We start from the raw sequence: 27,605 nt of genomic DNA, 5'->3' as shown, positions 1-27,605 counted from the left end.
AAAACCAGATGCAGGTAGATGAAATGGGGCAGAGAGAGGGGATGTGATATTTGTTGATGCTGAAAATCAGTTGAAGACTTTAATGTCTTTTTGTCAATAACTAACACCTTTAAGATCAATAACTAATAACTTTATATCAATAACTATAATTTTAAATATGTCAAGCCTTAGGTCTGAATTTTTGCTCCCAGTTTGGGAGCGCAGAGTCAGGACAATTTCTAGCTCCAGAAACTCGACCCAGGAAACACTGCCCCAGAGCTTTCGTTTTTGGTCTGGGGAGGGGGGTGAAAATGGGAGTTGTGACGGGCGACCCCGGAAATAGCTCTGAGGCTGCGCATGTAAAAGTGGGCTAGGCGGATGGTCTGACTCGGTGCCCTAGCACTTTGGCGAAGATATCAAAAATTGGATCAAACAAAAACAGCCCTTCAGCCCTCGCTCCTCACACCCCATTAACCCCCCCCCCCACACACACTCTGCATGCCCCATCTATGCCAACCCATGGTCCCTCATACCCTTCATGCTAACCTATGCCCTTCTCCATCCCCCATGGCCCTTTATAGCCCCTATGCCAATTTAGTGGCAACTCATGCCACCCATGCCCCAATCACCTTTTGCCCTTACAATTACCATGCCAACTCAGCCAGTATCCACAATGGGCAGATCTCAGGAATCATGTTAAGATTCTTAAGTTCTTAATAATAAATTTATTAATATTAAGTATAAGTTTAATAATAGGGTTCTTAGGTCCCTACTGATGAATTAATTATTTTTTAAAAAATCACTCTCGTTGATAAAAGCTTATTCACTACATTTAACATCCTGTAATCTCTTATGAAAACAAGCATTTGTATTCATAGTCCCAGTTCAAAGTATTTATAACCATTTGGAGCTGTCAGTCAAACTGTGATAATGATAGGTTGTGAAATCAGTCATGCAGCAGTAATCCTGTAATGATAGCCTCAGGCTTATGTCAATAGACAGAGTGAAATAGCAAGCACTTTTTTGAAAACTGCACAGTTTTTAATCAAATATTTAAAGGACAGGACATTTAAATCGTTGAAAGCATTACAGTTCTCTTGACAGTTCCAATGAGTTTATACACATCTAATGCACATTTATGTATAATTTTAACAATTCCAAAGGGCACCTGACAACTCCCAAACAGCACCTTACTGCTCCCAAAGGCCATATCCAAAGGGATACCTTACCTCTTCAAAGAACTCTGGCAGCTTTAGCCCTTCTCCTGCCAGGTCTAAAGTACACAAGCTCTTTCTTTTTATTTGCTCATGGGGTGTGGGCATTGCTGGCTAGGCCAGCATTTATTGCCCATCAATAATTTCCCTTGAGAAGGTGGTATGGTGAGTAGTCTTCTTCAATTATTGCAGTCCATGTGGTGTAGGTACACCCACAGTGCTGTAAGGAAGGGAGCTTCAGGATTTTGACCCAGCGACAGTGAAGGAACGATGATATAGTTTCAAGTCAGGATGGTGTGTGACTTGGAAGGGAACTTGCACTTGGTGGTGCTTCCATGCATCTGTTGCCCTTGCTCTTCTAGGTGGTAGAAGCTGTGGGTTTGGAAGGTGCTGTCGAAGGAACCTTGGAAAGTTGCTGCAGTGCATCTTGTAGCTGATACACATTGCTGCCACTCTGCCTTGGTGGTAGACAGAGTGGATGTTTAAGGTGGTGGATGTGGTGCCTATCAAGCGGGCTGTTTTGTCGTGGATGGTATCAAGCTTCTTGAGTGTTATAAAAGCTGCACTCATCCAGGCAAGTGGAGAGCATTCCATCACATTCTTGACTTGTGCCTTGTAGATGGTGAACAGGCTTTGGGGAGTCAGGAAGTGAGTTACTGTCCACAGGATTCTCAGTCCCTGACCTGCTCTTGTAGCCACAGTATTTATATGGCTGGCCCAGGTCAATGGTAACCTCTAGGATGTTGATATTGGGGGATTCAGCAATGGTAATGGCATTGAATGCCAAAGGGAGATGGTTAGATTCTCTCTTGTTGGAGATGATCATGGTCTGGCATGTGTGTGGCACGGTGGTTACTTGCCTGTATTTTGACCAGGTCTTGCTGCACATGGACATGGACTGCTTCAGTATCTGAGGAGTCGCGAATGGTGCTGAACATTGTATAATCATCAATGAACATCCAAATTCCTGACCTTATGAAAGAAGGAAGTTCATAAATGAAGCAGCTGAAGATGGTTGGGCTGAGGACACTGCCCTGAGGAACTCCTGCAGTGATGTCCTGGGACTGATTGACCTCCAACCATCTTCCTTTGTACTAGGTATGACTCCAACCAGTGTAGTGCTTTCCCCTGATTCCCACTGACTGCAGTTTTGCTAGGGCTCCTTGATGACATACTCAGTCAAATGCTGCCCTGGTGTCAAGGGCAGTCACTCTCACACCATCTCCTGAGGTCAGCTCTTTTGTTCATGTTTGGACCAAGGCTGTAATAAGGTCAGGAGCTGAGTAGCCCTTGCGGAACTCAAACTAAACATCGGTGAGCAGGGTTATTGCTGAGTAAATGCAGCTTGATAACACTATCGATGACCCCTTCCATCACGTTGCTGATGATCGAGAGTAGACTGACAGGGTGGTAACTGGCCAAATTAGATTTTTTCTGCTTTTTGTGGACAGGACATACCTGGGCAATTTTCCACATCACTGGGTAGATGCCAGTGTTGTAGCTGTAGTAGAACAGTTTGGCTAGGGGCGCGGCAAGTTCTGGAGCACAAATCTTCAGTACTATTGCCAGGATATTGTCAAGGCCCATAGCCTTTGCAGTATCCAGTGCCTCCAACTGTTTCTTGATATCATGTGGAGTGAATTGTATGGTGTGAGGACTGACATCTGTGGTGCTGGGGACCTCAGGAAGAGGCTGAGGTGGATCATCCACTCGGCACTTCTGGCTGAAGATTGTTGCAAATGCTTCAGCCATGTAATGTTTTGGTTGTTTTGGACGTCCCAACATCCAAAATCAGATCCGGCCGAGGCAGCTGCACCTTAACATCACCAGCTGCCTCCGTGAAATACGGATTTGCACATTAAAACCCGCCCCCATTCCCCCTCTGAGAAAATGGCGGATGCCGGGATCGGGGGTGGAACTTCCAGATTCAGGCCTCCGCTGTCATTTTCACTAAGACGGAAAGCCTCTCCATCTACGCAAAGATCCTGGCCTTAAAATCAATAGTTATTAACAGTCCCTCAATAATTAATGTGATAATGTCAATAATGAATGCCTTCATATCCACAAGTGATGAATTAGTCTCAGTAATTAATAGCTTTATTTCAATCGTTCATATTTTTTCTTAATAAGTGCGTTTATGAATAATTTGTTGCTTCAATCAACTATGTTGTCATTCCAATAATTGTTTTTCCATCGCTAATCCACACTTTGAAATCAATTACTAATGATTTCTTCACAATGACTAATAATTTCAATAATTAATACCTTTATATCAAGTTAATATTTTATCCTGAATAATTAATACCGTCACATCAATAATTCAGAATTTGATATCAACAACTCATAAGGTATAATTGATACCTTTACATTGGTTGTTAATGACTTTTCCTGAATAATAAATGCATTTACTTAATATAGAGGGTGTGTTCCATCAATTATTGATCTCATTACTTCAAGAATTGCTTTTCCACATTTATATTACACATTTATATTACAAAACATTGAAATTAATGGAAAAGAAAGGTATCATTTAAAAAAGAAAACCGGCTTTTGCTGCTCAGTTTACATCTTATTTCTAAAGCCTCGTTGAACTCTGGACTGGTTGGCTGAGCACCAGTTCTGTTTTGTAGGTGGATTTTAGCTGCAAAATTTGGAGACCATGTGCGGCTAATTCTGAATGCAAACTTCTGGCAAGAAGGGTCTGATAGTCATGCAACGTTTCATTGGAAAGGTCTATCTATCATCTACTCACCGTTCTGCCGCATCGGTTGTTGTGGAGGTTCATCAGTGCCCTGGCATCCTTCTCCTTCTTCTCCTTGGCGTCCACAAAGGCTTTAGAGAACTTGATTCCATAGTTGATGTTGTCGCTGCAGCCTCCCCAGTCGAACTCCCCTCTCGGGTCCCGGGCTTTGCCCCTCTTGCGCGGGTCACAACTGCAGCTGTTCAGGTCTCCCTGGCTGCAGGCTCGTGTGATAGCGTACACAACCCCAGCGGAGGAAATCGCATAGACAAAAGCAGCCTCTCGGCTACCTGAGGGGAGCAGGAGGAAATAGGGGGAGACGTGTTTAGAAACAGGGTAAGCGGGCATTATTCTTCCCCCTTTAGAACACGAGCGAGGAATGATCAATTCCAGTTTCCTTTATCTTATTCAGTCACAGATATGGCATCACTTGGCAAGGCTGATATTTATTGCCTATGCACAGTCCCCTTGAAATAGTGGTGGGCTTTTTTGATGAACTGCTGCAGTCCCTAAGATGATCTGATCGAGGTGTTTGAAACATTAGAAGGATCTGAGAGGATAGATACGGAGAATCTATTTCCTCTAGAGGGCGAAATGAAGGACCAGGGGACTTAACCTTAAAATTAGAATTGTTCCCAAATCACCTTTTCACATGAAGAGTGCTGGAAAACTGAAAGCCTTTTTCCCAAAAGGTTGTGTGTGTGGGGAACAACTCGAGCTTTCAAAACTGATATTGATAGAATCAGGGGACTTGAAACAAAGGTAAATGGTGTGGAGATGAAGATCACCTATGATCTAATTGAATGGCGGAACAGGCTCGAGGGGATGAATGTCCTCCTCCTATTCCTAATATTTATTCCTAAGATGCTCCCACAATTCTGTTAGATAGGTAGCTGCAGGACTTTGGCACAGCGAAGGTGAAGGGATGGCGATATATGTCCAAGCTGGGATTGTGTGTGTGACCTGGGTAGAACCTGCAGGTGTTGGTGGTGTTCCCATGCGTCTGCTGCCCTTGTCCTTTTAGGTGCTAGAGGTCCTAAACTTTGGGAAGGAGCCTTGACAAGTTGCTGCAGTGCATTGGTAGATAGTAAACACACTGCAGCCATGATGCATCGATGATGGAAGGAGTGAATGTTTAGCGCAGTGGACGAGCTACTAGTCAAATGTACTGCTTTGGCCTGGATTAAGGAAATCAACACTTTGATAGCTCAGTTATGTGACAGAAACAGAAGTAAAATGAATGCCGTTTTACCCTCACAACAACCACAGCTGTATTGCACAATATAGTGAGTGGGTTGGAGGGAATGTGTTTGTTTGGAATGTTGTAAAGGGACTCAATGACTTGTGATATTTTGTTAAACATCCAGTGATATTATTTGTGCTCTGAAGCCATGAAAAATTAACCATTGTTCTGAAGATGGTGCACAAGGGCTTCGAACACACAGATCATCATTATCCCTGGGCAGTGTGATTAGGAGGCAGCAGTATAACTCAGGTCTGCTTGCTTTGCATTGTTAAGATCTTTCTGCTTAGAAACAGTGAGATAGCCTTTAGCATTTAACAACGATGGCAATTTGCATTTATATGGCGCCTTTAACATAGTAAAACCTCCCAAGGTTCTTCACAGGTGTGTTACCAGACAAAATTTGACACACAGACACATAAGGAGGACAGGTGACCAAACGCTTGGTCAAAGGGGTGGATTTTAAGGAGGTCTTAAAGGAGGGGAGAAGAGCAAGAGGCTGAGAATTTAGGGAGGGAATTCCAGAGCTCAGAACCCCAGCAGCTGAATGCACAGCTTTCAATGGTGGGATTATCAAAGTCGGGGATGCTCAGGAAGCCTGAATTGCTGAAGTGCAGAGATTTTGAAGAGTGGTGGGGCTGGAGCAGATTCCAGAGATAGGGAAGGGCAAGGCCATGGGGGGGATTTGAAAATAAGATGAGAATTTTAAAGTCGAGGTGTTGTTTAACTAGGAGGAAACGTAGGTCTGTGAACAGATTGGAACCACAGGCAAAGCCTTAAATAGAAACATTTAACAGTATCTATATTTTTAACTGACACAAACACTGATGCAAAAGGGAAATTTAATTCCATTCCATTTTTCCCACATGCAGTCTTTTACTATTTCTTTCCTTGTGAAAGGTGTCAAGTTGCATGCACATAATTTATTGAGGGCAACTAACTGCTAACAAGGAAGCGTAAACAGCAGTAAATCCGTGGGAGTCCCTCACTCACCAGCGGACACGTTATGTCACGTCCTGATTTCACAACACATCCCGTCCACCGCTGCTCTGTGCTAACAGTCTCAGGTTGTATCTGTCTCATCTGCGCCATCTTTCTATGCTCTATTCCTCCAATTTGCTCTGATCCTGTCCTATTGTCAACATACACTTTGTCCATAGTTCTGTAGGTCAGTTAACTAATCTTCAAAGCTGTCCTCTTCCATTCTCCTTTACTCTAATAGTCAGAGACCGAGGGGTTATCCTGCAATCCTGATACAACAACAAAAAAACAACTTGCATTTATAGCGCCTTTAATGTAATAAAACGATCCTGTGAAGAGGAGCACTATAGAGCAAAATCTGACACCAAATCGCATGTGGTTTATTTGAACAGGTGAGCCAGAGGGATAGGTTTTAAGGAATATTTTAAAGGAGGAGAAGAGATACAGAAGCAGAGAGTTTTAAGGTGGGAATTCCAGAACTTAGAGCCCAGGCAACTGAAGGCATGGCTGCCAATGGTAATTAGGTAATTTGGTAATTGGCCATAGTCCACAAAGGGCCATAGGCATCTCTCTCCATTAGAGAGAGTCAGTTGGGTTATATATAGCTTGAAGGGCATCACTGCGCAAGTGTGGGACAAAGCAAGGAGGCAGTGATCAATCTCTATCAATGAGTCTACAACAGAGCCTGACATGAGGTGAGGAAAATCCCCAGTGGGGAAGAGCTTTGGCAGCCGTAGGCCCAAAGTCACAGAATCACAAAATTGTTAAAGCACAGAAGGAGGCCATTCAGCCTGTCATGTCTGTGCTGGCTCTCCGAATGAGTGATTCACCTGGTTGCATTTCCCCTCCTTCTCCCGCAACCCCTTTTCCTTTTCAGACAATAATCCGATTCCTTCTCGAATGCCTTGATTGAGCCTGCCTCCACTGCACCTTCAGGCAGTGCATTCCAGATCTTAACCACTCGTTGCGTGAAAAAATTTGTCCTCATGTCTCCATTGCTTCTTTTGCCAAAGACCTTAAATCAATGCTCTCTCATTCTTGATCCTTCTACCAGTGGGAACAGTTTTATCCCTATCTACTCTGTATCTCTCCCACATGCTACTACCCTCTTCCTGTACTCTCACATCCATCATATAGCTCCTATCCTCTATTAATCATTTTCTGAAAGAAATCAATCTAATTTGCATTGGAATTAATTAATACAGACTCTTTCCACTGTCACCACCCTCCCCATGGGGCCTGTTCCATATCTTGACCATGGGCACATTAGTATTTTCTGTAAGTTATTCTTTTGTGGAATGTGGGTGTCACTAGCAAGGCCAGCACTTGTTGCCTTGAACCAAGGGCAGCTAAGAGTCAGGCACATTGCTGTGGGTCTGGAGTTGTATGTAGGCTAGACCAGGTAAGGATGGCAGATTTCCTTACCTAAAGGACATTAGTGAACCAGATGGATTTTGGCAACAATCAATGATGATTGTCATGGTTACCATCACTGAAACTAGCTTTATATTCCAGATTATTAATTGAATTTAAGCTCTACAAACTGTGGTGGGATTTGAACCCATGTCTCCAGAGCATTAGGCTAGGGCCTACTGGATTACTAATCCAGTGTTATACCACTATGCCACCATCTCCCCACTACTGGACTACTAATCCAGAGACCCAGACAATAGGTTCTGGAGATGTGAGTTCAAGCCCAGCCATGGCAGCTGAGGTAATTTTAATTAATTAATGGAATTAAAAAGTTAGTCTCAGTAAATGATGATCATGAACCTACCGGTTTGTTGTAAATACCCAGCTGGTTCACTGATGCCCTTCAGGGAAGGAAATCTGCCGATATTACCTGGTCTGGCCTACATGTGAATCCAGACCCACAGCAATTCGGTTAACTCTTAACTGCCCTCTGAAATGGCCTAGCAAACCTCTCTGTTTTACATGGCTCACCAGCAGTTCAAGGGCAATTAGGGATGAGTGATAAATGCTGACCTTGCCAGCAATGCTCAAGCCCCAAGAATGAATTAAGAAAACCTACTCACTGTAATATTAATTAGACCGAATTTTAACCCACTCAAAACCCATTCACTTATGCAAGTTAGAATTACACTCATCATTTATTTCTACAGGTTAGATTTGAATTTACCCCAGTGACTAGGCAATTACCTCAGATGTGACGCACATGTGATGAGTGTTGAGTGAGTTCTTGGGTTGGCAATGATGCCTCCCACAGCCCATCAACCTGTTGTCAGTCACTGCCTTCACTGACACGTGAAGAATAATCTGATTGGGTGAGGTACCAATGGTGCCTGGCAACTCTTGGAACATTAAGAGAAAAGAAAAACTTAGGGTCTGCAATGCACTGCTGAGAGTATGGTGGAGGTACGTTCAATTGAGGTATTCAAAAGTGAATTAGATAGTTATCTGAAAAGGAAGAACGTGCAAGGTTGTGGGGGGAAGGCAAGGGAGTGGCATGAGGTCAATTGTTCCTATGGAGAGCTGGTGCAGGCATGATGGGCTGAATGGCCTCTTTCTGTGTTGTAATAATCCTGTGATTCTGTGCAAAAGCTGTAAACCTGAATTGAGTCATTGCCAGGCCCGCATGTGTCCATACCCAACACTCGTCATACCCATCATCCATCCCTATCTCTGTTACCCCCTCCAAACCTACAACTCTCTGAGATATCTGCGCTCCTCCAATTCTGGTCTCTTGAGCATCCCCAATTTTAATTGCTCCATCATTGGTCATTGTGCCTTCAGTTAGGCCTTGGCCTTAAGCTCTAAAATTTCCTCCTTAACACGTTTTGCCTCTCTTCCTTACCTTCCTCTTTTAAGACGCTCTTTTGACCAAGCTTTTCATCATCTGTCCTAATACCTCCTAACGTGGCTCATTGTCAAATTTTGTTTGATAATGCTCCTGTGAAATGTCTTGGGAAAATTTAATAAAAAGGTGCTATGTAAATGCAAGTAGTCCTTGTTATACAATTGAACATGACTGCTTTCCCCGTTGTATTCTAGCCCCATTGCAATAATGGCCAACATTTCATTCATCTTTTTCATTGCATTTTGTGCCTGTCCACTAGTTTATAGTTGTTTGTATTTTTTTTATTCATTCATGGGATGTGGGTGTCGCTGGCTAGGCCAGCATTTATTGCCCATCCCTAATTACCCTTGATCAGGGGCATTTTTATTTTAAGAGTCAACCACATTGCTGTGGGTCTGGAGTCATATGTAGGCCAGACCAGGTAAGGATTTCCTTCACTAAAGGGCATTAATGATCCAGATAAGTATTTACGACAATCGGCAATGTTTTTGTGGTCATCATCAGACTTTTAATTCCAGGTTTTTTACATTGAATTCAAATTTCACCATCTGCCATGGTGGGCTTTGAACCCAGGCCCTCAGAGCATTACCCTCGGTCGCTTTGCTTCCCCACCTCCCTGGTTTCCTCACCATTTAGCAAATGCTTGAGATCATCCTTTGTGGATCCACAGTAGATGACCTCACACTTCCCCCACATTGAACTCCATTTACCATGTAAGCCTATCATGTCCCTTTGTAACTTTCTGCTCTGAATTATTAAGTTATTGCGCTGCTGAACTTAGTGTTATCCGCAAAACTTGGGTGTACAACTTTCTATTCCTGCATCCTAGTTATTGAGAAATATGGTGAAGAGCTGAGGCCCCAGTACAGATCCCATGTGTTCCACCAATTGGAGACTCTCCCAACACAATGATGACCAGTTTCACAAGGTTATTCCCAACTCTGGGTACTTCTATTTTCTCTAATAATCTCTTGGTGCAGAACCTTATCAAATTCCATTTGGAAGTCCATATAGCCAACACCAATAGATTCTCAACAAAAACAGAATTACCTGGAAAAACTCAGCAGGTCTGGCAGCATCGGTGGAGAAGAAAAAAGTTGACGTTTCGAGTCCTCATGACCCTTCAACAGAATGAGGACTCGAAACGTCAACTTTTTTCTTCTCCGCTGATGCTGCCAGACCTGCTGAGTTTTTCCAGGTAATTCTGTTTTTGTTTTGGATTTCCAGCATCCGCAGCTTTTTGTTTTTACCAATAGATTCTCCCCTGTCCATCATCCTCGTGACCTCCTCGAAAGTCTCAACCAGATTAATCAGACATGATTCTTCACAAGTCCATGCAGTTTCTCTTTGAACTGCTGATACCTGTTCTCTCCATGTGTTCGGTCAATCTGTCGCTAATTGCCATTTCCAGGAATTTCCCTAAAACTGACATTTGATTAATTGTGTTATAGTCTGTTGAATGTGAAATTTAACACGGAGCCATTGGGCTGAATCTTCTGGCCCTGGGGTGTTGGGCTTGAAGGGGATGGGGTCCCGAAAATAGCAGAGAGCTGTGTCGGAACAGGTCCCAATGAATCTTTCGTTTAAATGTATGCGTTCAATGGTACCCCTAAGTTGAGGTGCCCTTGTATTCTCAGACCTTCCTCAGAATAGCCTAAGTGGTTGTTATCATTACCAACAGAGATTTAAAATTCTGGAATCCATATTCATGCAGCCCTGAACGTTAAGCCATTTGGCTTGTTAACCTGCCAATCTTGAAGTTGTGATTGCAGCGCTCCACATTTGAACTCTGCAGGGATATCCTAGCATTTGTGCATTTCAGCACACCACAGTTTCTATCTAAGCTAGTGGACGGGTACAAAATGCAATCAAAAAGGTGAATGAAATGTTGGCCATCATCTCAAGGGGGCTAGAATACAAAGGAGAGGCGGTAATGCTTCAATTGCATAACAACAATTATATAGCATTTATATACAGCATTTATAAAGCACCTTTAAAGTATTAAATTGTCCCAAGATGCTTCAAGCCCTCGATGGGGCTGTCAAGGCTCTTGAGCTACCAGCCCTGTGATTGGACTGGCAGCATTGGCAGACCACCTGTCGACCTTAATAGGATGGCAAATGTGGAGGGGGCCAAATAGGAGACTGTCTTTGGGAAATTAGCTCCCCCGGTTCTGGCTCCCGACAAAAGCAAGTTCAGGATCCCCAGTTGGTCCCCAATGTCAGGGTTCAGGAGCCTGTGGAAAAATCCTCCTCATTAGGCCAGTAAAAAGGGAGATTTAAGGAGCATCTTAAAGGAGGAAGGGGAAGTGGCGAGGTAGATAGGGGTAGTGAAGAAATTCCAGAACTTAGGGCCCAGGCATCTCAAAGCACAGTGACCACTAGTGGATGAGTAGGAGGGCATAATTGGAGGTGCGTAGGGACCTCGGAGAGTTGTAGGGCTGGTGGCGATAAGGAGGGGTGATGCTACAGGGGTCTTTGAAAACAAGGAAGAGAATTGCAAAACATCACCTGCCTTTGTTCCTTATCCATTGATACGCTTCCCGAACAACTATCGATCAATGGCAGTCTTGAAAAGTCCAACTAACCTCCAACATCCACAGCTTTTTGAGGCAGTGTGGTCTAATTTCAGTACCCTTTGTATGAAAAAGTGTTTCCCGAATTCAATCCTGTGTGGCCAGCCCTAATTTTCAGATTATGCCATGTTGATTTGGGCTCCTCCAACAGAAATGCTTTTCTCTCTATCTGCTCAATCAAATTGCTTTCTCATTTTAAACACCTCGATTAGATCACCCTGAAACTGCATTATGTCACATTTCGGTAGCAACTCATAGTTTCAGAGCACGATAGCCCTGTCGAGTGGACAACGGGTTATGTGCACCGCCCTGGAGGAGCAGGAAAGCTTTTACCTTTACGGTTACTGACTGGGGCTGTGCAAATAGATGCAACCAGTTACTCCCTGAATTATTTCTGTTTGACTTTTCACCAGTTTGCCTGTGGAAATATTTACATCTCTTATTACTGTTTACACAACTTGGCATAAAGACATGCTCTAACTTTAGCTAGTTTAGGAGAGCAGCCCGCTGCCTGACCCCTCATAAAACACGTGCTCCCTCTCTCGCTCTCTCTCTCTCTCTGCTCAGAGCTGTTTAAGCAGTGATTATACACAAATATTGATCAAAACAATGCTGACGAACATTTATGGTGTTTTTCCTTGAGCATGTCCATAGCCAAAACCAATGGCAACTATGTGTGTGTGTGTGTATCAGTATGTGTGTTTGTGTGTACGTGAGTGAGTGTGTGTCTATGCATGAATGTGTTTGTGTGTGTGTGATATGTGTATGCGTGTGCGAGTGCATGTGTGTGTCTGTGTGTGTGCCTATCAGTGTGTGCATGTGCATGAGAGTGAGTGTATGTGTGAATGTTAGTGAGTGTGTGTGTGTTTGTGTGGGTGTGAGTGTGTAACTGTTTGTGTGTGTGAATGTGTGTCTGTGAGTGTGTGTGTTTGTGAGTGTGTGTTTGTGATTGTGTGTTTGTGAATGTGTGTCTGTGCATGTGCATCAGTGTGTGTTTGTGTGTGTGTGAGTGAGTGTATGTCTGAGAGTTCATGTATATGTGAGAGTGTGAGTGCGTGTGTGTATGAGAGTGTGTGTGTGTGAGCATGAGAGCATGTGACTGCTTGTGTCTGAGCATGTGTATGTGTGTGTGTGTGAATGTGTGTCTGTGTGTGTTCATATCAGTGTGTATGTGCATAAGAGTGAGTGAGTTTATGTATGAGTGCTTGTGAGTGTGTGCGTGTGCATGTGTGTGTTTGTGTGAATATGAGTGAGTGACACTGTGTGTGTGAATGTGTGCGATTGTGTGTATGTGAGTGTGTGTGAATGTGTGTCTATGTGTGCATATCAGTATATGTGTATGAGCGTGAGTGACTGTAAGTATGTGTGAATGTGTGTGTGTGAATGTGTCTGTGTGCATGAGAGTATGTGTGATTGTGAGTGTGTGTGAGTGTATGAGTCTTTGTGAATGTGTGTGTGTGAGTGTTTGTGAATGTGTGTGCATTCCACTTAATACCAATGTGACATTGCTAATGTGTTAATTATTAAAAGAAAAATCAAAAATGCTTTAATTTCTATAATGTCATTCACTACCTCAGGACCTCCCAGAGTGCTTTGCAGCTAATTAAATACTTTGAAATGTAGTCACAGTTGTAACGAAGGAAACATGGCAGCCAATTTGCACACAGCAAGATCCCACAATGACCAGTGGAATAATGATCAAATAATCTATTTTAGTGAAGCTGATTAGGGGATAAATATTGACCAATGCAGTGGGTAGAACCCCTTCTACACTTCTTCAAAATAATACCCATGGGATCTTTTACATCCACCTGATGGGGCCTCAGTTTAACTTCTCATTAAGAATAGATGCCACCAACAGTGCAGCATTCCCCCAGCACTGCGCTAGAAGTGTAGTTGTAGATTTCTGAAGTCTCCTGGAGTGAGACTTGAACCCCAAACCTTCTGACTCAGAGAAAAGTGCCGCAGTTAATTCAAGTTGTGGCAAAAATGACTGAGAACCTGTCCTTTGGATGGGAAGGATCGTCAGGTATCTGTGGTAGAGCTGGGGCCACAGCGGATGGGATGCCCTGCTCAGGCTTGCTGCTGTCATGTGCATGTTTTCTCCTGTGAAAGGAGCCTTATTTACTGCAACGTGAGATCTCAATCCCTCCTGGGTTTTGTTCCTTTTACCTTAAATAAAATGGTCATTTAATCTCTGATTGTGGGTGGCTGATAGTTTGATAGATTAAATGCTTGCAGACTATTCCCTACTCACCATCTCTGAGAGCCTTGAAAAATACTACAGAATAATACAATATTACAGAGAATGTACAGGACAGAAACAGGCCATTTGGCCCAGCTGGCTCTTGCTAGCATTTATGTAAAAGCAAAATACTGCAGATGCTGGAAATCTGAAACAAAAGCAGAAAATGTTGGAAAAAGCTCAGCAGGTCTAACAGCATCTGTGGAGATAAAAACAGAGTTAACGTTTCGAGTCTGTATGACTCTTCTTCAGAGCATTTATGCTCCACATCAGTCTCCTCTCAACCCTCTTCATCTCACCCTATCAACAGATCATATATCTTCCTCCCTCCCCTGTTTATCTAGCTTCCTCTTAAAGGTATCAATGCTATTCGCCTCAACTACTTTGTGTGATAGTGAGTTCCACATTCACTCTGGGTAAAGAAGACTTTTCTCAGCAGGCTGTGTGTGAGGGCAGATTGAATAAACACTACAGGAGATTATCCCCACTTCCCAGATCCCGAATGAAGATCTCCACTTGCTTAAAAATTTATTCTTTCATGGGACATGGGCGTCCCTGGCAAGGCCAGCATTTGTTGCCCATCCCTAATTGCCCTTGAATTGAACGTCTTGCTGGACCATGTCAGAGAGCAGTTAAGCATCAACCACATTGCTGTGGGTCTGGAGTCAGGTATAGGCAAGACTACAAGAATGGCAAACTTTCTTCCCTAAAGGGTATTAGTGAACCAGGTGGGTTTTTACAACAATCGATGATCGTTTCAGTCACCATTACTGAGTCTAGCTTTTAATTCCAGATTTATGAATCGTGCCGTGGTGGGATTTGAACCCGTATCCCCAGCGCTTAGACCGTGCCTCTGGGTCAGTAGTCCAGTGAGGGTACCTCCATCTACTCCGTTTTATTCTGAAAACTCTGCTTATGTTTTGTGAGCCGTCCCTTTAATTCTTTGAAGAAACAGTTCCCAGGAAGTGGTGTGCTGGCCAAGACACAGCGCCCAACAGGTCGTCGGGGCTTTTGATACTCTTCAGGCTGTTGGCTCAGTTTTGCCACACCTGAAAAGCACAGCCAAGCAATTCTAGCCAGGGAATCCGCGTGCTTGTGACTTGTTTTTAATTGCAGGAGCTGGGCAGCAGCGTGCATTCTAGGAACCAGGTCACAACCTGTGGCATCCACACAGAACTCAGCCGCTTGGCTACAGTAGAAACACGTCATAAATGGGAGGATGAGCTGGAAGAGAACTTAATATATTTTTTATTCATTTATAGGGTGTGGGAGTCACTGGCTATTGCCCATCCCTTATTGCACTTGAGAAGGTAGTGGTGAGCTGCCTTCTTGAACCGCTGCAGTTTATGCAGTATAGGTACACCTGCAGTGCTGTTAGGGAGGGAGTTCCAGGAATTTGACCCAGTGACAGTGAAGGAACGGCGATATATTTCCAAGTCAGGATGGTGAGTGGCTTGGAGGGGAACTTCCAGGTGGTGATGTTCCCACCTATCTGCTGCCCTTGCCCTTCTAGACGGTAGTTGTCGTGGGAGCCTTGGTGAGTTCCTTGTACATGGTACACACTGCTGCTACTGTGCATTGGTGGTGGAGGGAGTGAATGTTTGTGAATGGGGTGCCAATCAAGCCGGCTGCTTTGTCCTGGACAGTGTCAAGCTTCTTGAGTGTTGTGGGAGCTGTACTCATCCAGGCAAGTGGGGAGTATTCCATCACACTCTTGACTTGTATCTTGTAGTTGGTGGACAGGCTTTGAGGAGTCAGGAAGTGAGTTACTCACCGCAGGATTCCTAGCCTCTGACCTGCTGTTGTAGACACAATATTTATATGGCTAGTCCAGTTCAGTTTCTGAGCAATGATAGTCCCCAGGATATTGATAGTGGGGGATTCAGCGATGGTAATGCCATTGAATGTCAAGCAGTGATGGTTAAATTTTCTCTTGGTGCAGATGGTCATTGCCTGGCACTTGTGTGGCATGAATGTTACTTGCCACTTGTCAGCCCAAGCCTGGATATTGTCCAGGTGTTGCTGCATTTGGACATGAACTGCTTCAGTAGCTGAGGAGTCGCGAATGGTGCTGAACATTGTGCAATCATCAGCGAACATCCCCACTTCTGACCTTATGATGGAAGGAAAGTCATTGATGAAGCAGCTGAAGATGGCTGGGCCGAGGACACTACCCTGAGGAACTCTTGCAGTGATGTCCCGGAGCTGAGATGACTGACCTCCAACAACCACAACCATCTTCCTTTGTGCTGGGTATGACTCCAACCAGTGGAGAGTTTTCCCCCTGATTCCCATTGACTCCAGTTTTGCTAGGGCTCCTTGATACCACACTCTGTCAAATGCGGCCTTGATGTCAAGGGCAGTCACTCTCACCTCACCTCTGGAGTTCAGCTCTTTTGTCCATGTTTGAACAAAGGCTGTAATGAGGTCAGGAACTGAATGGCCCTGGCGGAACCCAAACTGGGTGTCGGTGGGTAGGTTATTGCTAAGCAAGTGCCGCTTGATAGCATTGTTGATGATCCCTTCCATTACTTTACTGATGATGGAGAGTAGACTGATGGGGTGGTAATGGGCCAGGTTGGATTTGTCCTGCTTTTTGTGTACAGGACATACCTGGGCAATTTTCCACATTGCTGGGTAGATGCCAGTGTTGTAGCTGTACTGAAACAGCTTGGCTCGGGGCACAGCAGGTTCTGGAGCACAAGTCTTCAGTACTATTGGTGGAATATTGTCATGGCCCATAGCTTTTGCAGTATCCAGTGTCTTCAGCTGTTTCTTGATTTCACATAGAGTGAATTGAATTGGCTGAAGACTGGCATCTGTGATGCTGGGGACCTCCGGAGGAGGCCGAGTTGGATCATCCACTCGACATTTCTGGCTAAAGATTGTTGCGAATGCTTCAGTCTTATCTTTTGGACTGATGTGCTGGGCTACTCCATCATTGAGGATGGGGATATTTGTGGAGCCTCCTCCTCCAGTGAGTTTAATTATCCACCACCATTCATGACTGGATGTGACAGGACTGCAGAGCTTAGATCTAATCCATTTGTTATGGAATCATTTAGCTCTATCACTTGCTGCTTATGCTGTTTGGCACGCAAGTAGTCCTGTGTTATAGCTTCATCAGGTTGACACCCCATTTTTAGGTATGCCTTGTTCTGCTCCTGGCATGCCCTCCTGCACTGTCATGGAACCAGGGTTGATGGTAATGGTAGAGTGAGGGATATGCTGGGCCATGAGGTTACAGATTGTGGTTGAGTAAAATTCTGCTGCTGCTGATGGCCCACAGCACCTCATGGGTGCCCAGTCTTGAGATGCTAGATCCGTTAGAAATCTATCCCACTTATCACGGTGGTAGTGCCACACAACACGATGGAGGGTATCCTCAATGTGAAGATGGGACATCGTCTCCAAAAAGACTGTGCGGTGGTCACTCCTACCGATACTGTCATGGGCAGATGTATTTGTGGCAGGCAGGTTGGTGAGGATGAGATCAAGTATGTTTCTCCCTCTTGTTGGTTCCCTCACCACCTGCTGCAGACCCAGTCTAGCAGCTATGTCCTTTAGGACTCAGCCAGCTCGGTCAGTAGTGGTGCTACCGAGCCACTCTTTGGTGATGGACATTGAAGTTCCCCACCCAGAGTACATTCTGCACTCTCAGTGCTTCCTCCAACTACTAATCCATCATCTGAGAGGTGGGGAGAGGGGGTTGGCATGTGGTAATCAGCAAGTTGTTTCCTTGCCCATGGGGGCGGTGAGGACTCCCAGGGCAACTCCCTCCTGACTGTATGCCACTGTGCCGCCACCTCTGCTGGGCCTGTCCGGTGATGGTGGTATGTGGGATAAAGAGGATGACTATGTCAGGCTGTTGCTTGTCTTGTCTGTGAAACAGCTCTCCCAATTTTGACACAAGCTCCCAGATGTTAGTAAGGAGGACTTTGCAGGGTCGACAGGGCTGGGTTTGCTGTCATCATTTTCGGTGCGTAGGTCGATGCCAGGTTCATTCCTTTTTATTGACTTTTCAGTGGTTTGATGCTTGTTTCATGGCTTGCTAGGCCATTTCAAAGGGCATTTAAGAATCAACCACATTACTGTGGATTTCTTAAAGGAAATTAGTGAAGCAGGTGGGTTTTTACAGTAATTGACAATGGTTTCATGGTCATCATCAGACTTATTAATCCAGATTTTTATTGAACTCAAATTCCACCATCTGCTGTGGTGGGATTCGAACCTGGCTCCCCAGAGGATTACCCTGGGTTTCTGGATAACTAGCCCAGTGACAATTCCACTACACCACCACGGGCATTTTTTTCTTTATTCTTTCATGGGATATGGGCACCACTGGTAAGATCATGCCCATCCATAACTGGTCTTGAAATGAGAGGCCATTTCAGAGTCAATGTGGTTCTGGAGTTACATGTAGACCAGACTAGGTAAGGACGGCACATTTCCTTCCTTAAAAGGACATTAGAGAACCAGATGGGTTTTTAACATGGTAGTCTCAGTAATGGTGACCTTAACTATGGGTGGAATCATCCCAGATTTGCACTAAGTGCGATAACCGGCAGAAAAACACCATTTTACCCGCCAGCTGCAATAGCAGTTTTTCACGCCACATCATCCCAAACCCGCTGCATTATTTATACATTCCCGGGATACCGGCCTTTTCCATTGCGAGCGGGCTCTCATTTGCCCACCACGCCGTCACCTCGCCGCCTCATCACGCCAGGCACCACATTTAAAGTCCAGCCCCGCTCAGTGCAGCAAAGAAGACATGGCCCCCGAAGGGCAAGAAGATTGAAGACTGCGAGTGCCTTTTGGACACCGTGGAGGCCCCACTGTGACGTCCTCTACCCCCGCTCTGACCGCAGGAGGGGCAGCTACATTACCACTCCGGCTTGGTAGGTGAAGGCAGCGGTGCTCAGTGCCAATGCCGCTCAGATGAGGTTGGTCATCCAATGGAGATAGAGGATGAATGATCTAATTCGTGCAGCCAGGGTAAGGCAACCATCTCTTTACTCTAAACTCACACACTCAAGCCCATCACACATTCACTGGCATCTCGCTCACTGCCAGCTCAAGGGACATCACCACTCGCTCCCTCACACACACACCCTCACATGTCCATCTGGCCTCCTCAGCCCTCACTATCTTATGGCCACTTGCACAGATCAACATGTACCCCACACACACTCTGGGATACCCTCCTTCCCCAGTACAGCCCTCGTCCTGCAGCCTCTTCCCTTGCCTGAGGCCACTTCTCCCCCTTCCCCAAGCAAGCCCTAGCCCTTCAGCTGTTGAAAAGCCACCCACATATGGCTGGTCTGGTAGGTAGAAACCTGCTCGTGAGCCCCTGTAAAGTGATGTGGTGCTGTCTGTGAAGCCTGGCGCTGATGACTGCGAGTTCTGACCGAAGCAAGGTAGGCAAATAAACCTTAAAGTCCCGAGTGAAGTGCAGCCCGCCAGGTACACACCTTATATATGCTGTTGTGAAACACGTGGGCTTGTTTTCCTGCCAACGTGGGCGGACGATCCGATGATCCAGCAGGGAGTGGTGGGGGGGATGGGGGAATGAGTCTGGTGGACTAGCCTTATAATGATATGCTGATATATTACAGTGAGGTTCCCAACCTCTGATTGTTGGGAACGCAGCCCGGCATCAACGAGCTGAGTGGACGATCGCAAACTGGTTTCACGCGTTGTGAAATCATTATTTGACCTTCTTGCCGTATTGCCTGCTCACGCCACCAAACACACCCGACGCCAGCGGGCAAGGAGACTCCAGGCCTATCTTTCAATTCCACGAGTTGCTGTGGTAGGATTTGAACCCATGTCCCCCAGAGCTTACCCTGGGCCTCTGGATTACTCGTCATTATCACTATGCCATCATCTCCCCTAGTCCCTGCCCAAAGCTCATCATGTTGCCATTCTGTATACTGGTGGGCCTCCTTCTAGAACCATCAGTTCTCTGTGTAGTCTCCTCAGCTCTACAGCCACCCCCACGCCCACACACCACCACCCCCATCCCCTGCAGCTCCCTGGAGACTCCAGCCTCTTGTACAGCCTAGTACCTGCATGCTTAACAATAATAACCCTATAAACCTCTCTATCTCTCCTCTCTCCTCCTTTAAAATCTTTCTAATGCTCTTGATCTTGCCCTCCAGGATTGGGAAACAGGAGTCGGAATTGTTTCCGGGAGCTGCAGGAGTTTGGCAGCAGTGTGCCCTCTTACGAACCAGGTTACAACCTGCGGCATCCACACAGAACTCAGCCGCTTGACTAGAGTAGAAACATATCATAAATGGGAGGATGAGCTAGAAGAGAACTTAATTCTTAATAGAGAGAATGAATTTACATTTATATAGCACCACTCAGGACATTTTTTTCTTTATTCTTTCACGGGATATGGATGCTCCCAGAAGGAAACAGTCGCTCATTAGGATTTTCACAGGAGCGCACCCTTAATTGGCCTGGAGATAATTTCATCATCCAATTGAGGACAGTGAGCAGGATCTTGAATCTGGAGTGCCAGTTAAACTGCCTTTCAGCTTGAAAGGAGTGTCAGGGTGCCACAGTGGGTAAGTAAGAGCGAGGGTGCTTTAATATGGAAGCACCCGCTCTCCAAATTTTTCAAACCTAAATTTAAAAATAGTTCTTGCACCCTGGCCACCACTGTTGGGGTTAGGGGGGGGCCTCTCTATAGGGTGGCCTGTGGCTCCTCCTTCCCCCCAGGCAAACAGGGTGAGGCTTTAGGCCTGCCTGAAGCATTGGTGCCCTGGCCTGCTGCTGGGAGACCACGTTCGAGGCATCAAAGTTGTCCCCTGCTGCCTGCAGGAGTCTGGAGGCTAACTGGAAAGACCAGGTCAGCCTCCTTTAATTGGCCTCAGTAGGCTCTGAATGACCCTGGTTGGCTGCTTCTTGCTGTCCCCAGACCATCTCCGCAAAAATGGCCCAGAGGCAGGTGTGCCAGCTGGTGGGGCTATTTTTAGTGCCTCCCCACCGCCGATCCAGACTCTGGTAGAGGCTGAAGTCCAACCCTATGCCTCATGTCAAGCTTCTCATCTCCCATCAATGTCTCCTATTTTGGTTTGACGTCTATTCTGGTCTGAGTCGCCCTCTATGGGACATTTTTCAATATTAAGGGGGCTATATAAATGCAAGTTGTTGCAATGTGGGTAACCATGGCAGCCAATATACAGCTCAGAAAGATTCCATAAACAGAACTTAGATAAACAAACAATTAATCTGTTTCAGGAATAGTGATTCATTGATAAATGTTGGTCAGGACAGATAATTCCCCTGCTCTTAGAACAAAGAACAAAGAAAAGTATAGCACAGGAACAGGCCCTTTGGCCCTCCAAGCCTGCGCCGATCATATTGCCTGTCAACTAAAACATTTTGCACTTCCGGGGTCCGTATCCCTCTATTCCCATCCTATTCATGTATTTGTCAAGCTGCCTCTTAAACACCACTATCGTACCTGCTTCCACCACCTCCTCTGGCAGCAAATTCCAGACACTCACTACCCTCTGCGTAAAAAACTTGCCCCACATATCTCCTCTATAGTTTCTCCTCTCACCTTAAATCTATGTCCCCTAGTAATTGATTCTTCCACCCTGGGAAAAAGCTTCTGACTATCTACTCTGTCCATGCCACTCATCATTTTGTAAACTTCTATCAAGTCGCCCCTCAATCTCCGTCGCTCTAGTGAGAACAATCCGAGTTTCTCCAACCTCTCCTCATAGCCAATAAGCTCCAGACCAGGCAGCATCCTGGTAAACCTCCTCTGCACCCTCTCCAACGCCTCCATATCCTTCTGGTAATGTGGCGACCAGAATTGCACACAATATTCCAAGTGTGGCCTAACCAACGTTCTATACAGCTACAGCATGACTTCCCAGCTTTTATACTCAATACCCCGGCCAATGAAGGCAAGCATGCCATATGCCTTCCTGACTACCTTATCCACCTGCGTTGCCACTTTCAGTGACCTGTGGACCTGTACACCCAGATCCCTCTGCTCGTCAATGCACTTAAGTGTTCTGCCATTTACTGTATAATTCCTGCCTGTATTAGACCTTCCAAAATGCGTTACCTCGCATTTGTCCGGATTAAACTCCATCTGCCGTTTCTCCGCCCAAGTGTCCAACTGATCTATATCCCGTTGTATCCTTTGACAATCCACTTCACTATCTGCAACTCCTCCAACCTTAGTGTTGTCTGCAAACTTACTAATTAGCCCAGTCACATTTTCCTCCAAATCATTTATGTATACTACAAACAGCAAAGGTCCCAGCACTGATCCCTGCGGAACTCCACTAGCCACAGCTCTCCATTCAGAAAAACACCCTTCCACTGCTACCCTCTGTCTTCTATGACCAAGCCAATTCTGTATCCATCTTGCCAGCTCACCTCTGATCCCGTGCGACTTTACCTTCTGTACCAGTCTGCCATGAGGGACCTTGTCAAAGGCCTTACTGAAATCCATGTATATAACATCCACTGCCCTTCCATCATCTTTGTCACTTCCTCGAAAAACTCGATCAAGTTAGTGAGACACGACCTCCCCTTCACAAAACCATGCTGCCTCTCACTAATATGCCCATTTGCTTCCAAATGGGCGTAAATCCTGTCACAAAGAATCTTCTCCAGTAATTTCCCTACCACTGATGTAAGGCTCACCGGCCTGTAATTTCCTGGATTATCCCTGCTACCCTTCTTAAACAATGGAACAACATTGGCCATTCTCCAGTCCTCTGGGACCTCACCTGTAGCCAGTGAGGATGCAAAGATTTCTGTCAAGGCCCCAGCAATCTCCTCCCTTGCCTCCCTCAGTACTCTGGGGTAGATCCCATCTGACCCAGGGGACTTATCCACCTTAATATTCTTCACGATGCCTAACATCTCCTCTTTTTTGATCTCAACATGATCCAGGCTATCTACACACTCTTCCCTAGACAAATTGACTGCTAAGTCCTTCTCTTTGGTGAATACTGATGAGAAGTATTCATTTAGTATCTCTCCCATTTCTTCCGGCTCCACACACAGATTCCCACCTCTGTCCCTGAGTGGGCCTACCCTTTCCCTGGCTACCCTCTTGCTTTTTACATATGTATAAAAGGCCTTGGGATTTTCCCTAATCCTGGTTGCCAGTGACTTTTCATGACCTCTTTTAGCCCTCCTGACTCCTTGCTTAAGTTTCTTCCTACTTTCTTTATATTCTCCACGGGCTTCATCTGTTCCCAGCCTTCTAGCCCTTACGAATGCTTCCCTTTTCTATTTGACTAATCTCGCAATATCCTTCATTATCCAAGGTTCCTGAAACTTGCCATGCTTATCCTTCATCCTTGCAGGAACATGCCGGTCCTGAATTCTTATCAACTGACGTTTGAAAGCCCCCCACATGTCAGTTGTTGATTTGCCCTCAAACATCCGCCTACAGTCTAGATTGCTCAGTTCCTGCCTAATGTAGTTATAATTAGTCATCCCCCAATTAAGCACCTTTACCCGAGGACTCCTGTTATCCTTGTCCACCAGTATCTTGAAACTTACTGAATTATGGTCACTTTTCCCGAAATGCTCCCCTACTGAAACTTCGACCACCTGGCCGGGTTCATTCCCTAATACCAGGTCCAGTATTGCCCCTTCCCTAGTTGGACTATCTACATGTTGTCTCAGGAAGCCCTCCTGGATGCACCTTACAAATTCTGCACCATCCAAGCCCCTAGCACTAAGTGATTCCCAGTCAATATAGGGAAAGTTAAAATCACCCACCACAACAACCCTATTGCTTTTACATCTTTCCAAAATCTGCCTACATAACTGTTCCTCAATCTCCCGCCGGCAATTGGGGGGCCTATAGTAAACCCCCAACATTGTGACTGCACCCTTCCTATTCTGGAGCTCTACCCATATTGCCTCGCTGCATGAGCCCACCGAGGTGTCCTCCTGTCGTACAGTTGTGATATTCCCCTTAACCAGCAGTGCAACTCCCCCACCTCTTCTACATCCCTCTCTATCCTGCCTGAAACATCTAAATCCTGGAACATTTATCTGCCAATCCTGTCCATCCTTCAACCAAGTCTCTGTAATAGCAATAACATCATAGTCCCCCAAGTACTAATCCAAGTTATAAGCTCATCTGCCTTGCTTGTCATACTTCTCGCATTGAAACAAATGCATTTCAGGCCCCCAGTCCCACTGTGTTCAGTCAGATCTTCTTTGAATAATGTTAAAGAATTATTTCCGACCCCCTAAACAGGCAGACGGGGGCCTTGTTTAACACCTTATTCGAAAACACCTCCTCTGGCTGTGTGACACTCCTTTATTACTGCACTGAGGTATAAAACATAACAAAGATCCCACACTGCTAAACTCTGAAACGCCACAACCAATCCAGGTTGTATTAATATCACGAATAATTTGATCCATCCAAAGAATAATACTCAGAAATTCCCACGGAATTAATTTGACTCCCACTTGGAAATGAATTGATCCCTGTTAATATTAGGGTTGCTAACTTTGGCAGGACACATATTTTTGGAGTTTCACATGATGTCCTGCCTTCCCAGACCAATTGGAAATGAACAGACTATTCATTGTCCCATTGAATGATTCTTGATTTCCCCCATCTCCAATGGTTTTTGTAACTAACATATGAAAGAGTCCAAAGAAAATTAAAATAAATATAACGTTTTCATGACCATTTGATTCTTCACAGCAGTGCCCGGCAGGTTAACCGTCAATTCCTGAAGTTTCCTGGCCAATCCTGGAAGATTGGCAACCCCTGGTTACTGTGAATGTTAGGTTTGAGTTTACAATTGAATATATAGTGAAGCAGGCCACAGGCCCCATTCACTGAATGATGCTGTGTTTGAGTTTGAGTGGGGTGTACATTGAAATGGGGGACATTTGAACACCAGCATGCTCCCTTTCTTACTGCAGGCAATCTCCAGCTTTGCTTCCTTACCATTTTAAACTTGAAAGTTTTCTTTTGAAAAAACAACTTACTACGCAACATTACTTTGCCAAATACAGTGTGGTCCCTGGCCAGGGTGCTACAGTTCCATCTATGGTGTCGGAATTGGTGCTGGCATTCGCGGATCCACTCCTTGGCTCCTTCTCCAATTGACTGCATGATATCTGGGTGCTTCTGACACAGCTGCCGCTGTTTGTTGACCAGCCCTGGGATGTTGTCACAGATCACACGGGCTCCCAGAGCACCAATGTACCTGTGGGAGAGATCAGAGCCATTAAATCACATTCACCTTGCCCCAACATCCCAAATACAATTTCAAATAATTTGCTTAGAGACAAAGAATGATACAGCACAGAAGGAAGCTATTCGGCCCATCACGCCTTTGCTAGCTCTTTGAAAGAGCTATCCAAATGGTCCCACTACCTCTGCTCTTTCCCCATAGCCCTGCAAGCGTTTCCTTTCCAAGTTTAAAAAAAAATCCACAGGATGTGGACATCACTGGCAAGGCCAGCATTTTGTTTCCTCCCCTTCCCTAATTGCCCTTGAACTAATTGGCTTGCTGGACCATTTCAGAGGGCAGTTAAAAATCAACCACATTGCTGTTGGTCAGGAGTCACATGTAGGCCAGGTATGGGTATGGATGCCAGATTTCCTTCCCTAAAGAGATTGGTAAACCAGGTGGGTTTTTATAACAATTGATGATAGTTTCATGGTTACCATTACTTTTCATTATAAGATTTATTAATTGAGTTTAAATCCCACCAGTTGATGTGGTGGGAGTAGAACCTGTGTCCCCAAAGCATTAGCCTGGGCCTTTTGATTACTAGTCCAGTGACATTACCACTACATGACTGTGTCGAAATCCAACAGTGCTTGGATTGAGTTAGTTTGGATTGAGTTAGCATTGGCTTTCAATTTCAGGTTTTATTAATTGAATTTAAACTCAATCAGCTACTATACTGGGATTTGAATTTATATCCCCAGGACATTAGCCTGGCCTCTGGAATTACTAGCGCAGTGAAATTACCACTACACCACCATCTCTCCATGAATCACTCCTAACTTTCAATTTACCAACCGCCTTCAATCTGTGGGTCCTGCTTACCAAGCCCCCTCCTGCCAGTAGAAAGTTTTTCCCTATTTACTCTATCAAACTCCTTCATAATTTTAAACTCTTAAATCTCCGCTGTGTTCAATTTCTTAATTCACTTTTCCTGAGAAAGTTATAATTAAAGTTTTAAAAACAGGGTAAACTTTAGGAAGTGGCTGGAAGCAGATGAAAGTGGGTTGGCTGCCCATTACACTCTCTGTCCGAGCTTCGTTTCCAGACTTGGGCAAGGCATAAAACAGAGACCAATCTGCTACCACCTGTTTACCTCCTGCTGAAAGCAAGATCTACCCCCACATCACTCCTGTCAACTATTTTTCATTCTCAATTCCCATGTGTCTACTTATAGTGGGAGCTCCTCAGATGAAAGATATCAGACTGTAATTGTGTCCTCCTGTCATTAGAGGTGCTGCAGCAAGAGGGTGCAATTTAAAAAAAATCATTCATGGGATGCGGGCTTCGCTGGCTGGGTCAGCATTTATTGACTATCCCTAGTTGCCCTTGAGAAGGTGTTGGTGAGCTGCCTTCTTGAACCGCTGCAGTTCATGTTGCATAGGTACACCACAGTGCTGTTAGGGAGGAAGTTCCAGGATTTTGACCCAGCGACAGTGAAGGAACGGTGATATATTTCCAAGTCAGGGTAGTGAGCAGCTTTGAGGGGAACTTCCAGGTGGTGGTGCTCCCATCTATCTGCTGCCCTTGTCCTTCTAGATGGTAGTGGTCATGGGTTTGGAAGGTGCTGTCGAAGGAGCCTTAGTGAATTCCTGCAGTGCATCTTGTAGATGGTACACACTGCTGCTACTGTGCGTCGGTGGTGGAGGGAGTGAATGTTTGTGGATGGGGTGCCAATCAAGCGGGCTGCTTTGTCCTGGACGGTGTCCAGCTTCTTGAGTGTTGTTGGAGCTGCACTCCATCCAGGCAAGTGGGGAGTATTCCATCACACTCCTGACATGTGTCTTGTCGATGGTTAAAAGTCCAATGACTTCGGCAGGACTGGAAAATTCCGCCAGCAGGAAGGGCCATAAAATTCTGCCCATGATGTTTACAGAGATTGCATTCATCAGAATGATGAACATAAGAATTTCGAATACAAATACAGAACAATAAGAACAGGGAGTATCACTTTAAAATGAGGATGGAATTAAACCTGGACAGCCTGCTCCAACCTGCTTCAATTATTACTCACCCTTCAACACCCTTCACCTAAAGTCCATGCCTGGTGTTGAGTTACCATGTGCACAGCCATGAGAAATAAACTCATTATTTCTAATGCAAGAATTAAATGACATAATTTAACACTCTTCCTCTCTGGAGTACAGGCACCTTTTAAAACCTATTAAATATTACATTTAATTTAAAAGAACAGTTCTGAGAAAGATCACTCAGCCTTTAATGTTAACTTGGTTTCTCTCCACAGATGCTGCCTGACCTGCTGAGTTTTTCTCAGTATTTTTTGTTTTCTTATTTCAGATTTCCAGCATCCATAGTATTTTGTTTTTGTATAGGTTTAAGGTGATTGGCAAAAAGAACCAGAGGCAACATGAGGAAAACTTTTTTACACAGCAAGTGATTAGGATCTGGAATACACTGCCTGCAAGTATAATGGAAGCAGATTCAATCATGATATTAAGAAAGGAATTAGATAAGTACTGGCAGGGAAAAGAATTGCAGGGTCACAGGCAAAGACTGGGGGAATGGGGCCAACTAAATTCCTCTTGTCGAGA

General features: G+C 45.1%; 1 protein-coding gene across 1 annotated transcript in view; it reads right to left on the bottom strand.

Moving 5' to 3' along the window:
- wnt2bb (wingless-type MMTV integration site family, member 2Bb) overlaps window positions 1–27,605 on the bottom strand; it is a 92,167-nt gene that overhangs the window by 48,215 nt on the left and 16,347 nt on the right. The window contains exons 2-3 of the mRNA XM_078546438.1: window positions 24,806–25,026; window positions 3,946–4,223 (exon numbers count right to left, since the gene is read on the bottom strand). Of these exons, the coding sequence (XP_078402564.1) occupies window positions 3,946–4,223; window positions 24,806–25,026 (499 nt within the window). The remainder of the gene's footprint in view (window positions 1–3,945; window positions 4,224–24,805; window positions 25,027–27,605) is intronic.

This window comes from Cetorhinus maximus, chromosome 8 (assembly GCF_964194155.1).
Source record: "Cetorhinus maximus chromosome 8, sCetMax3.hap1.1, whole genome shotgun sequence".
NCBI lineage: Eukaryota > Metazoa > Chordata > Chondrichthyes > Lamniformes > Cetorhinidae > Cetorhinus > Cetorhinus maximus.
Note: the sequence above shows the minus strand (reverse complement) of the source record. Positions and strands in the feature narration are given on the sequence as shown.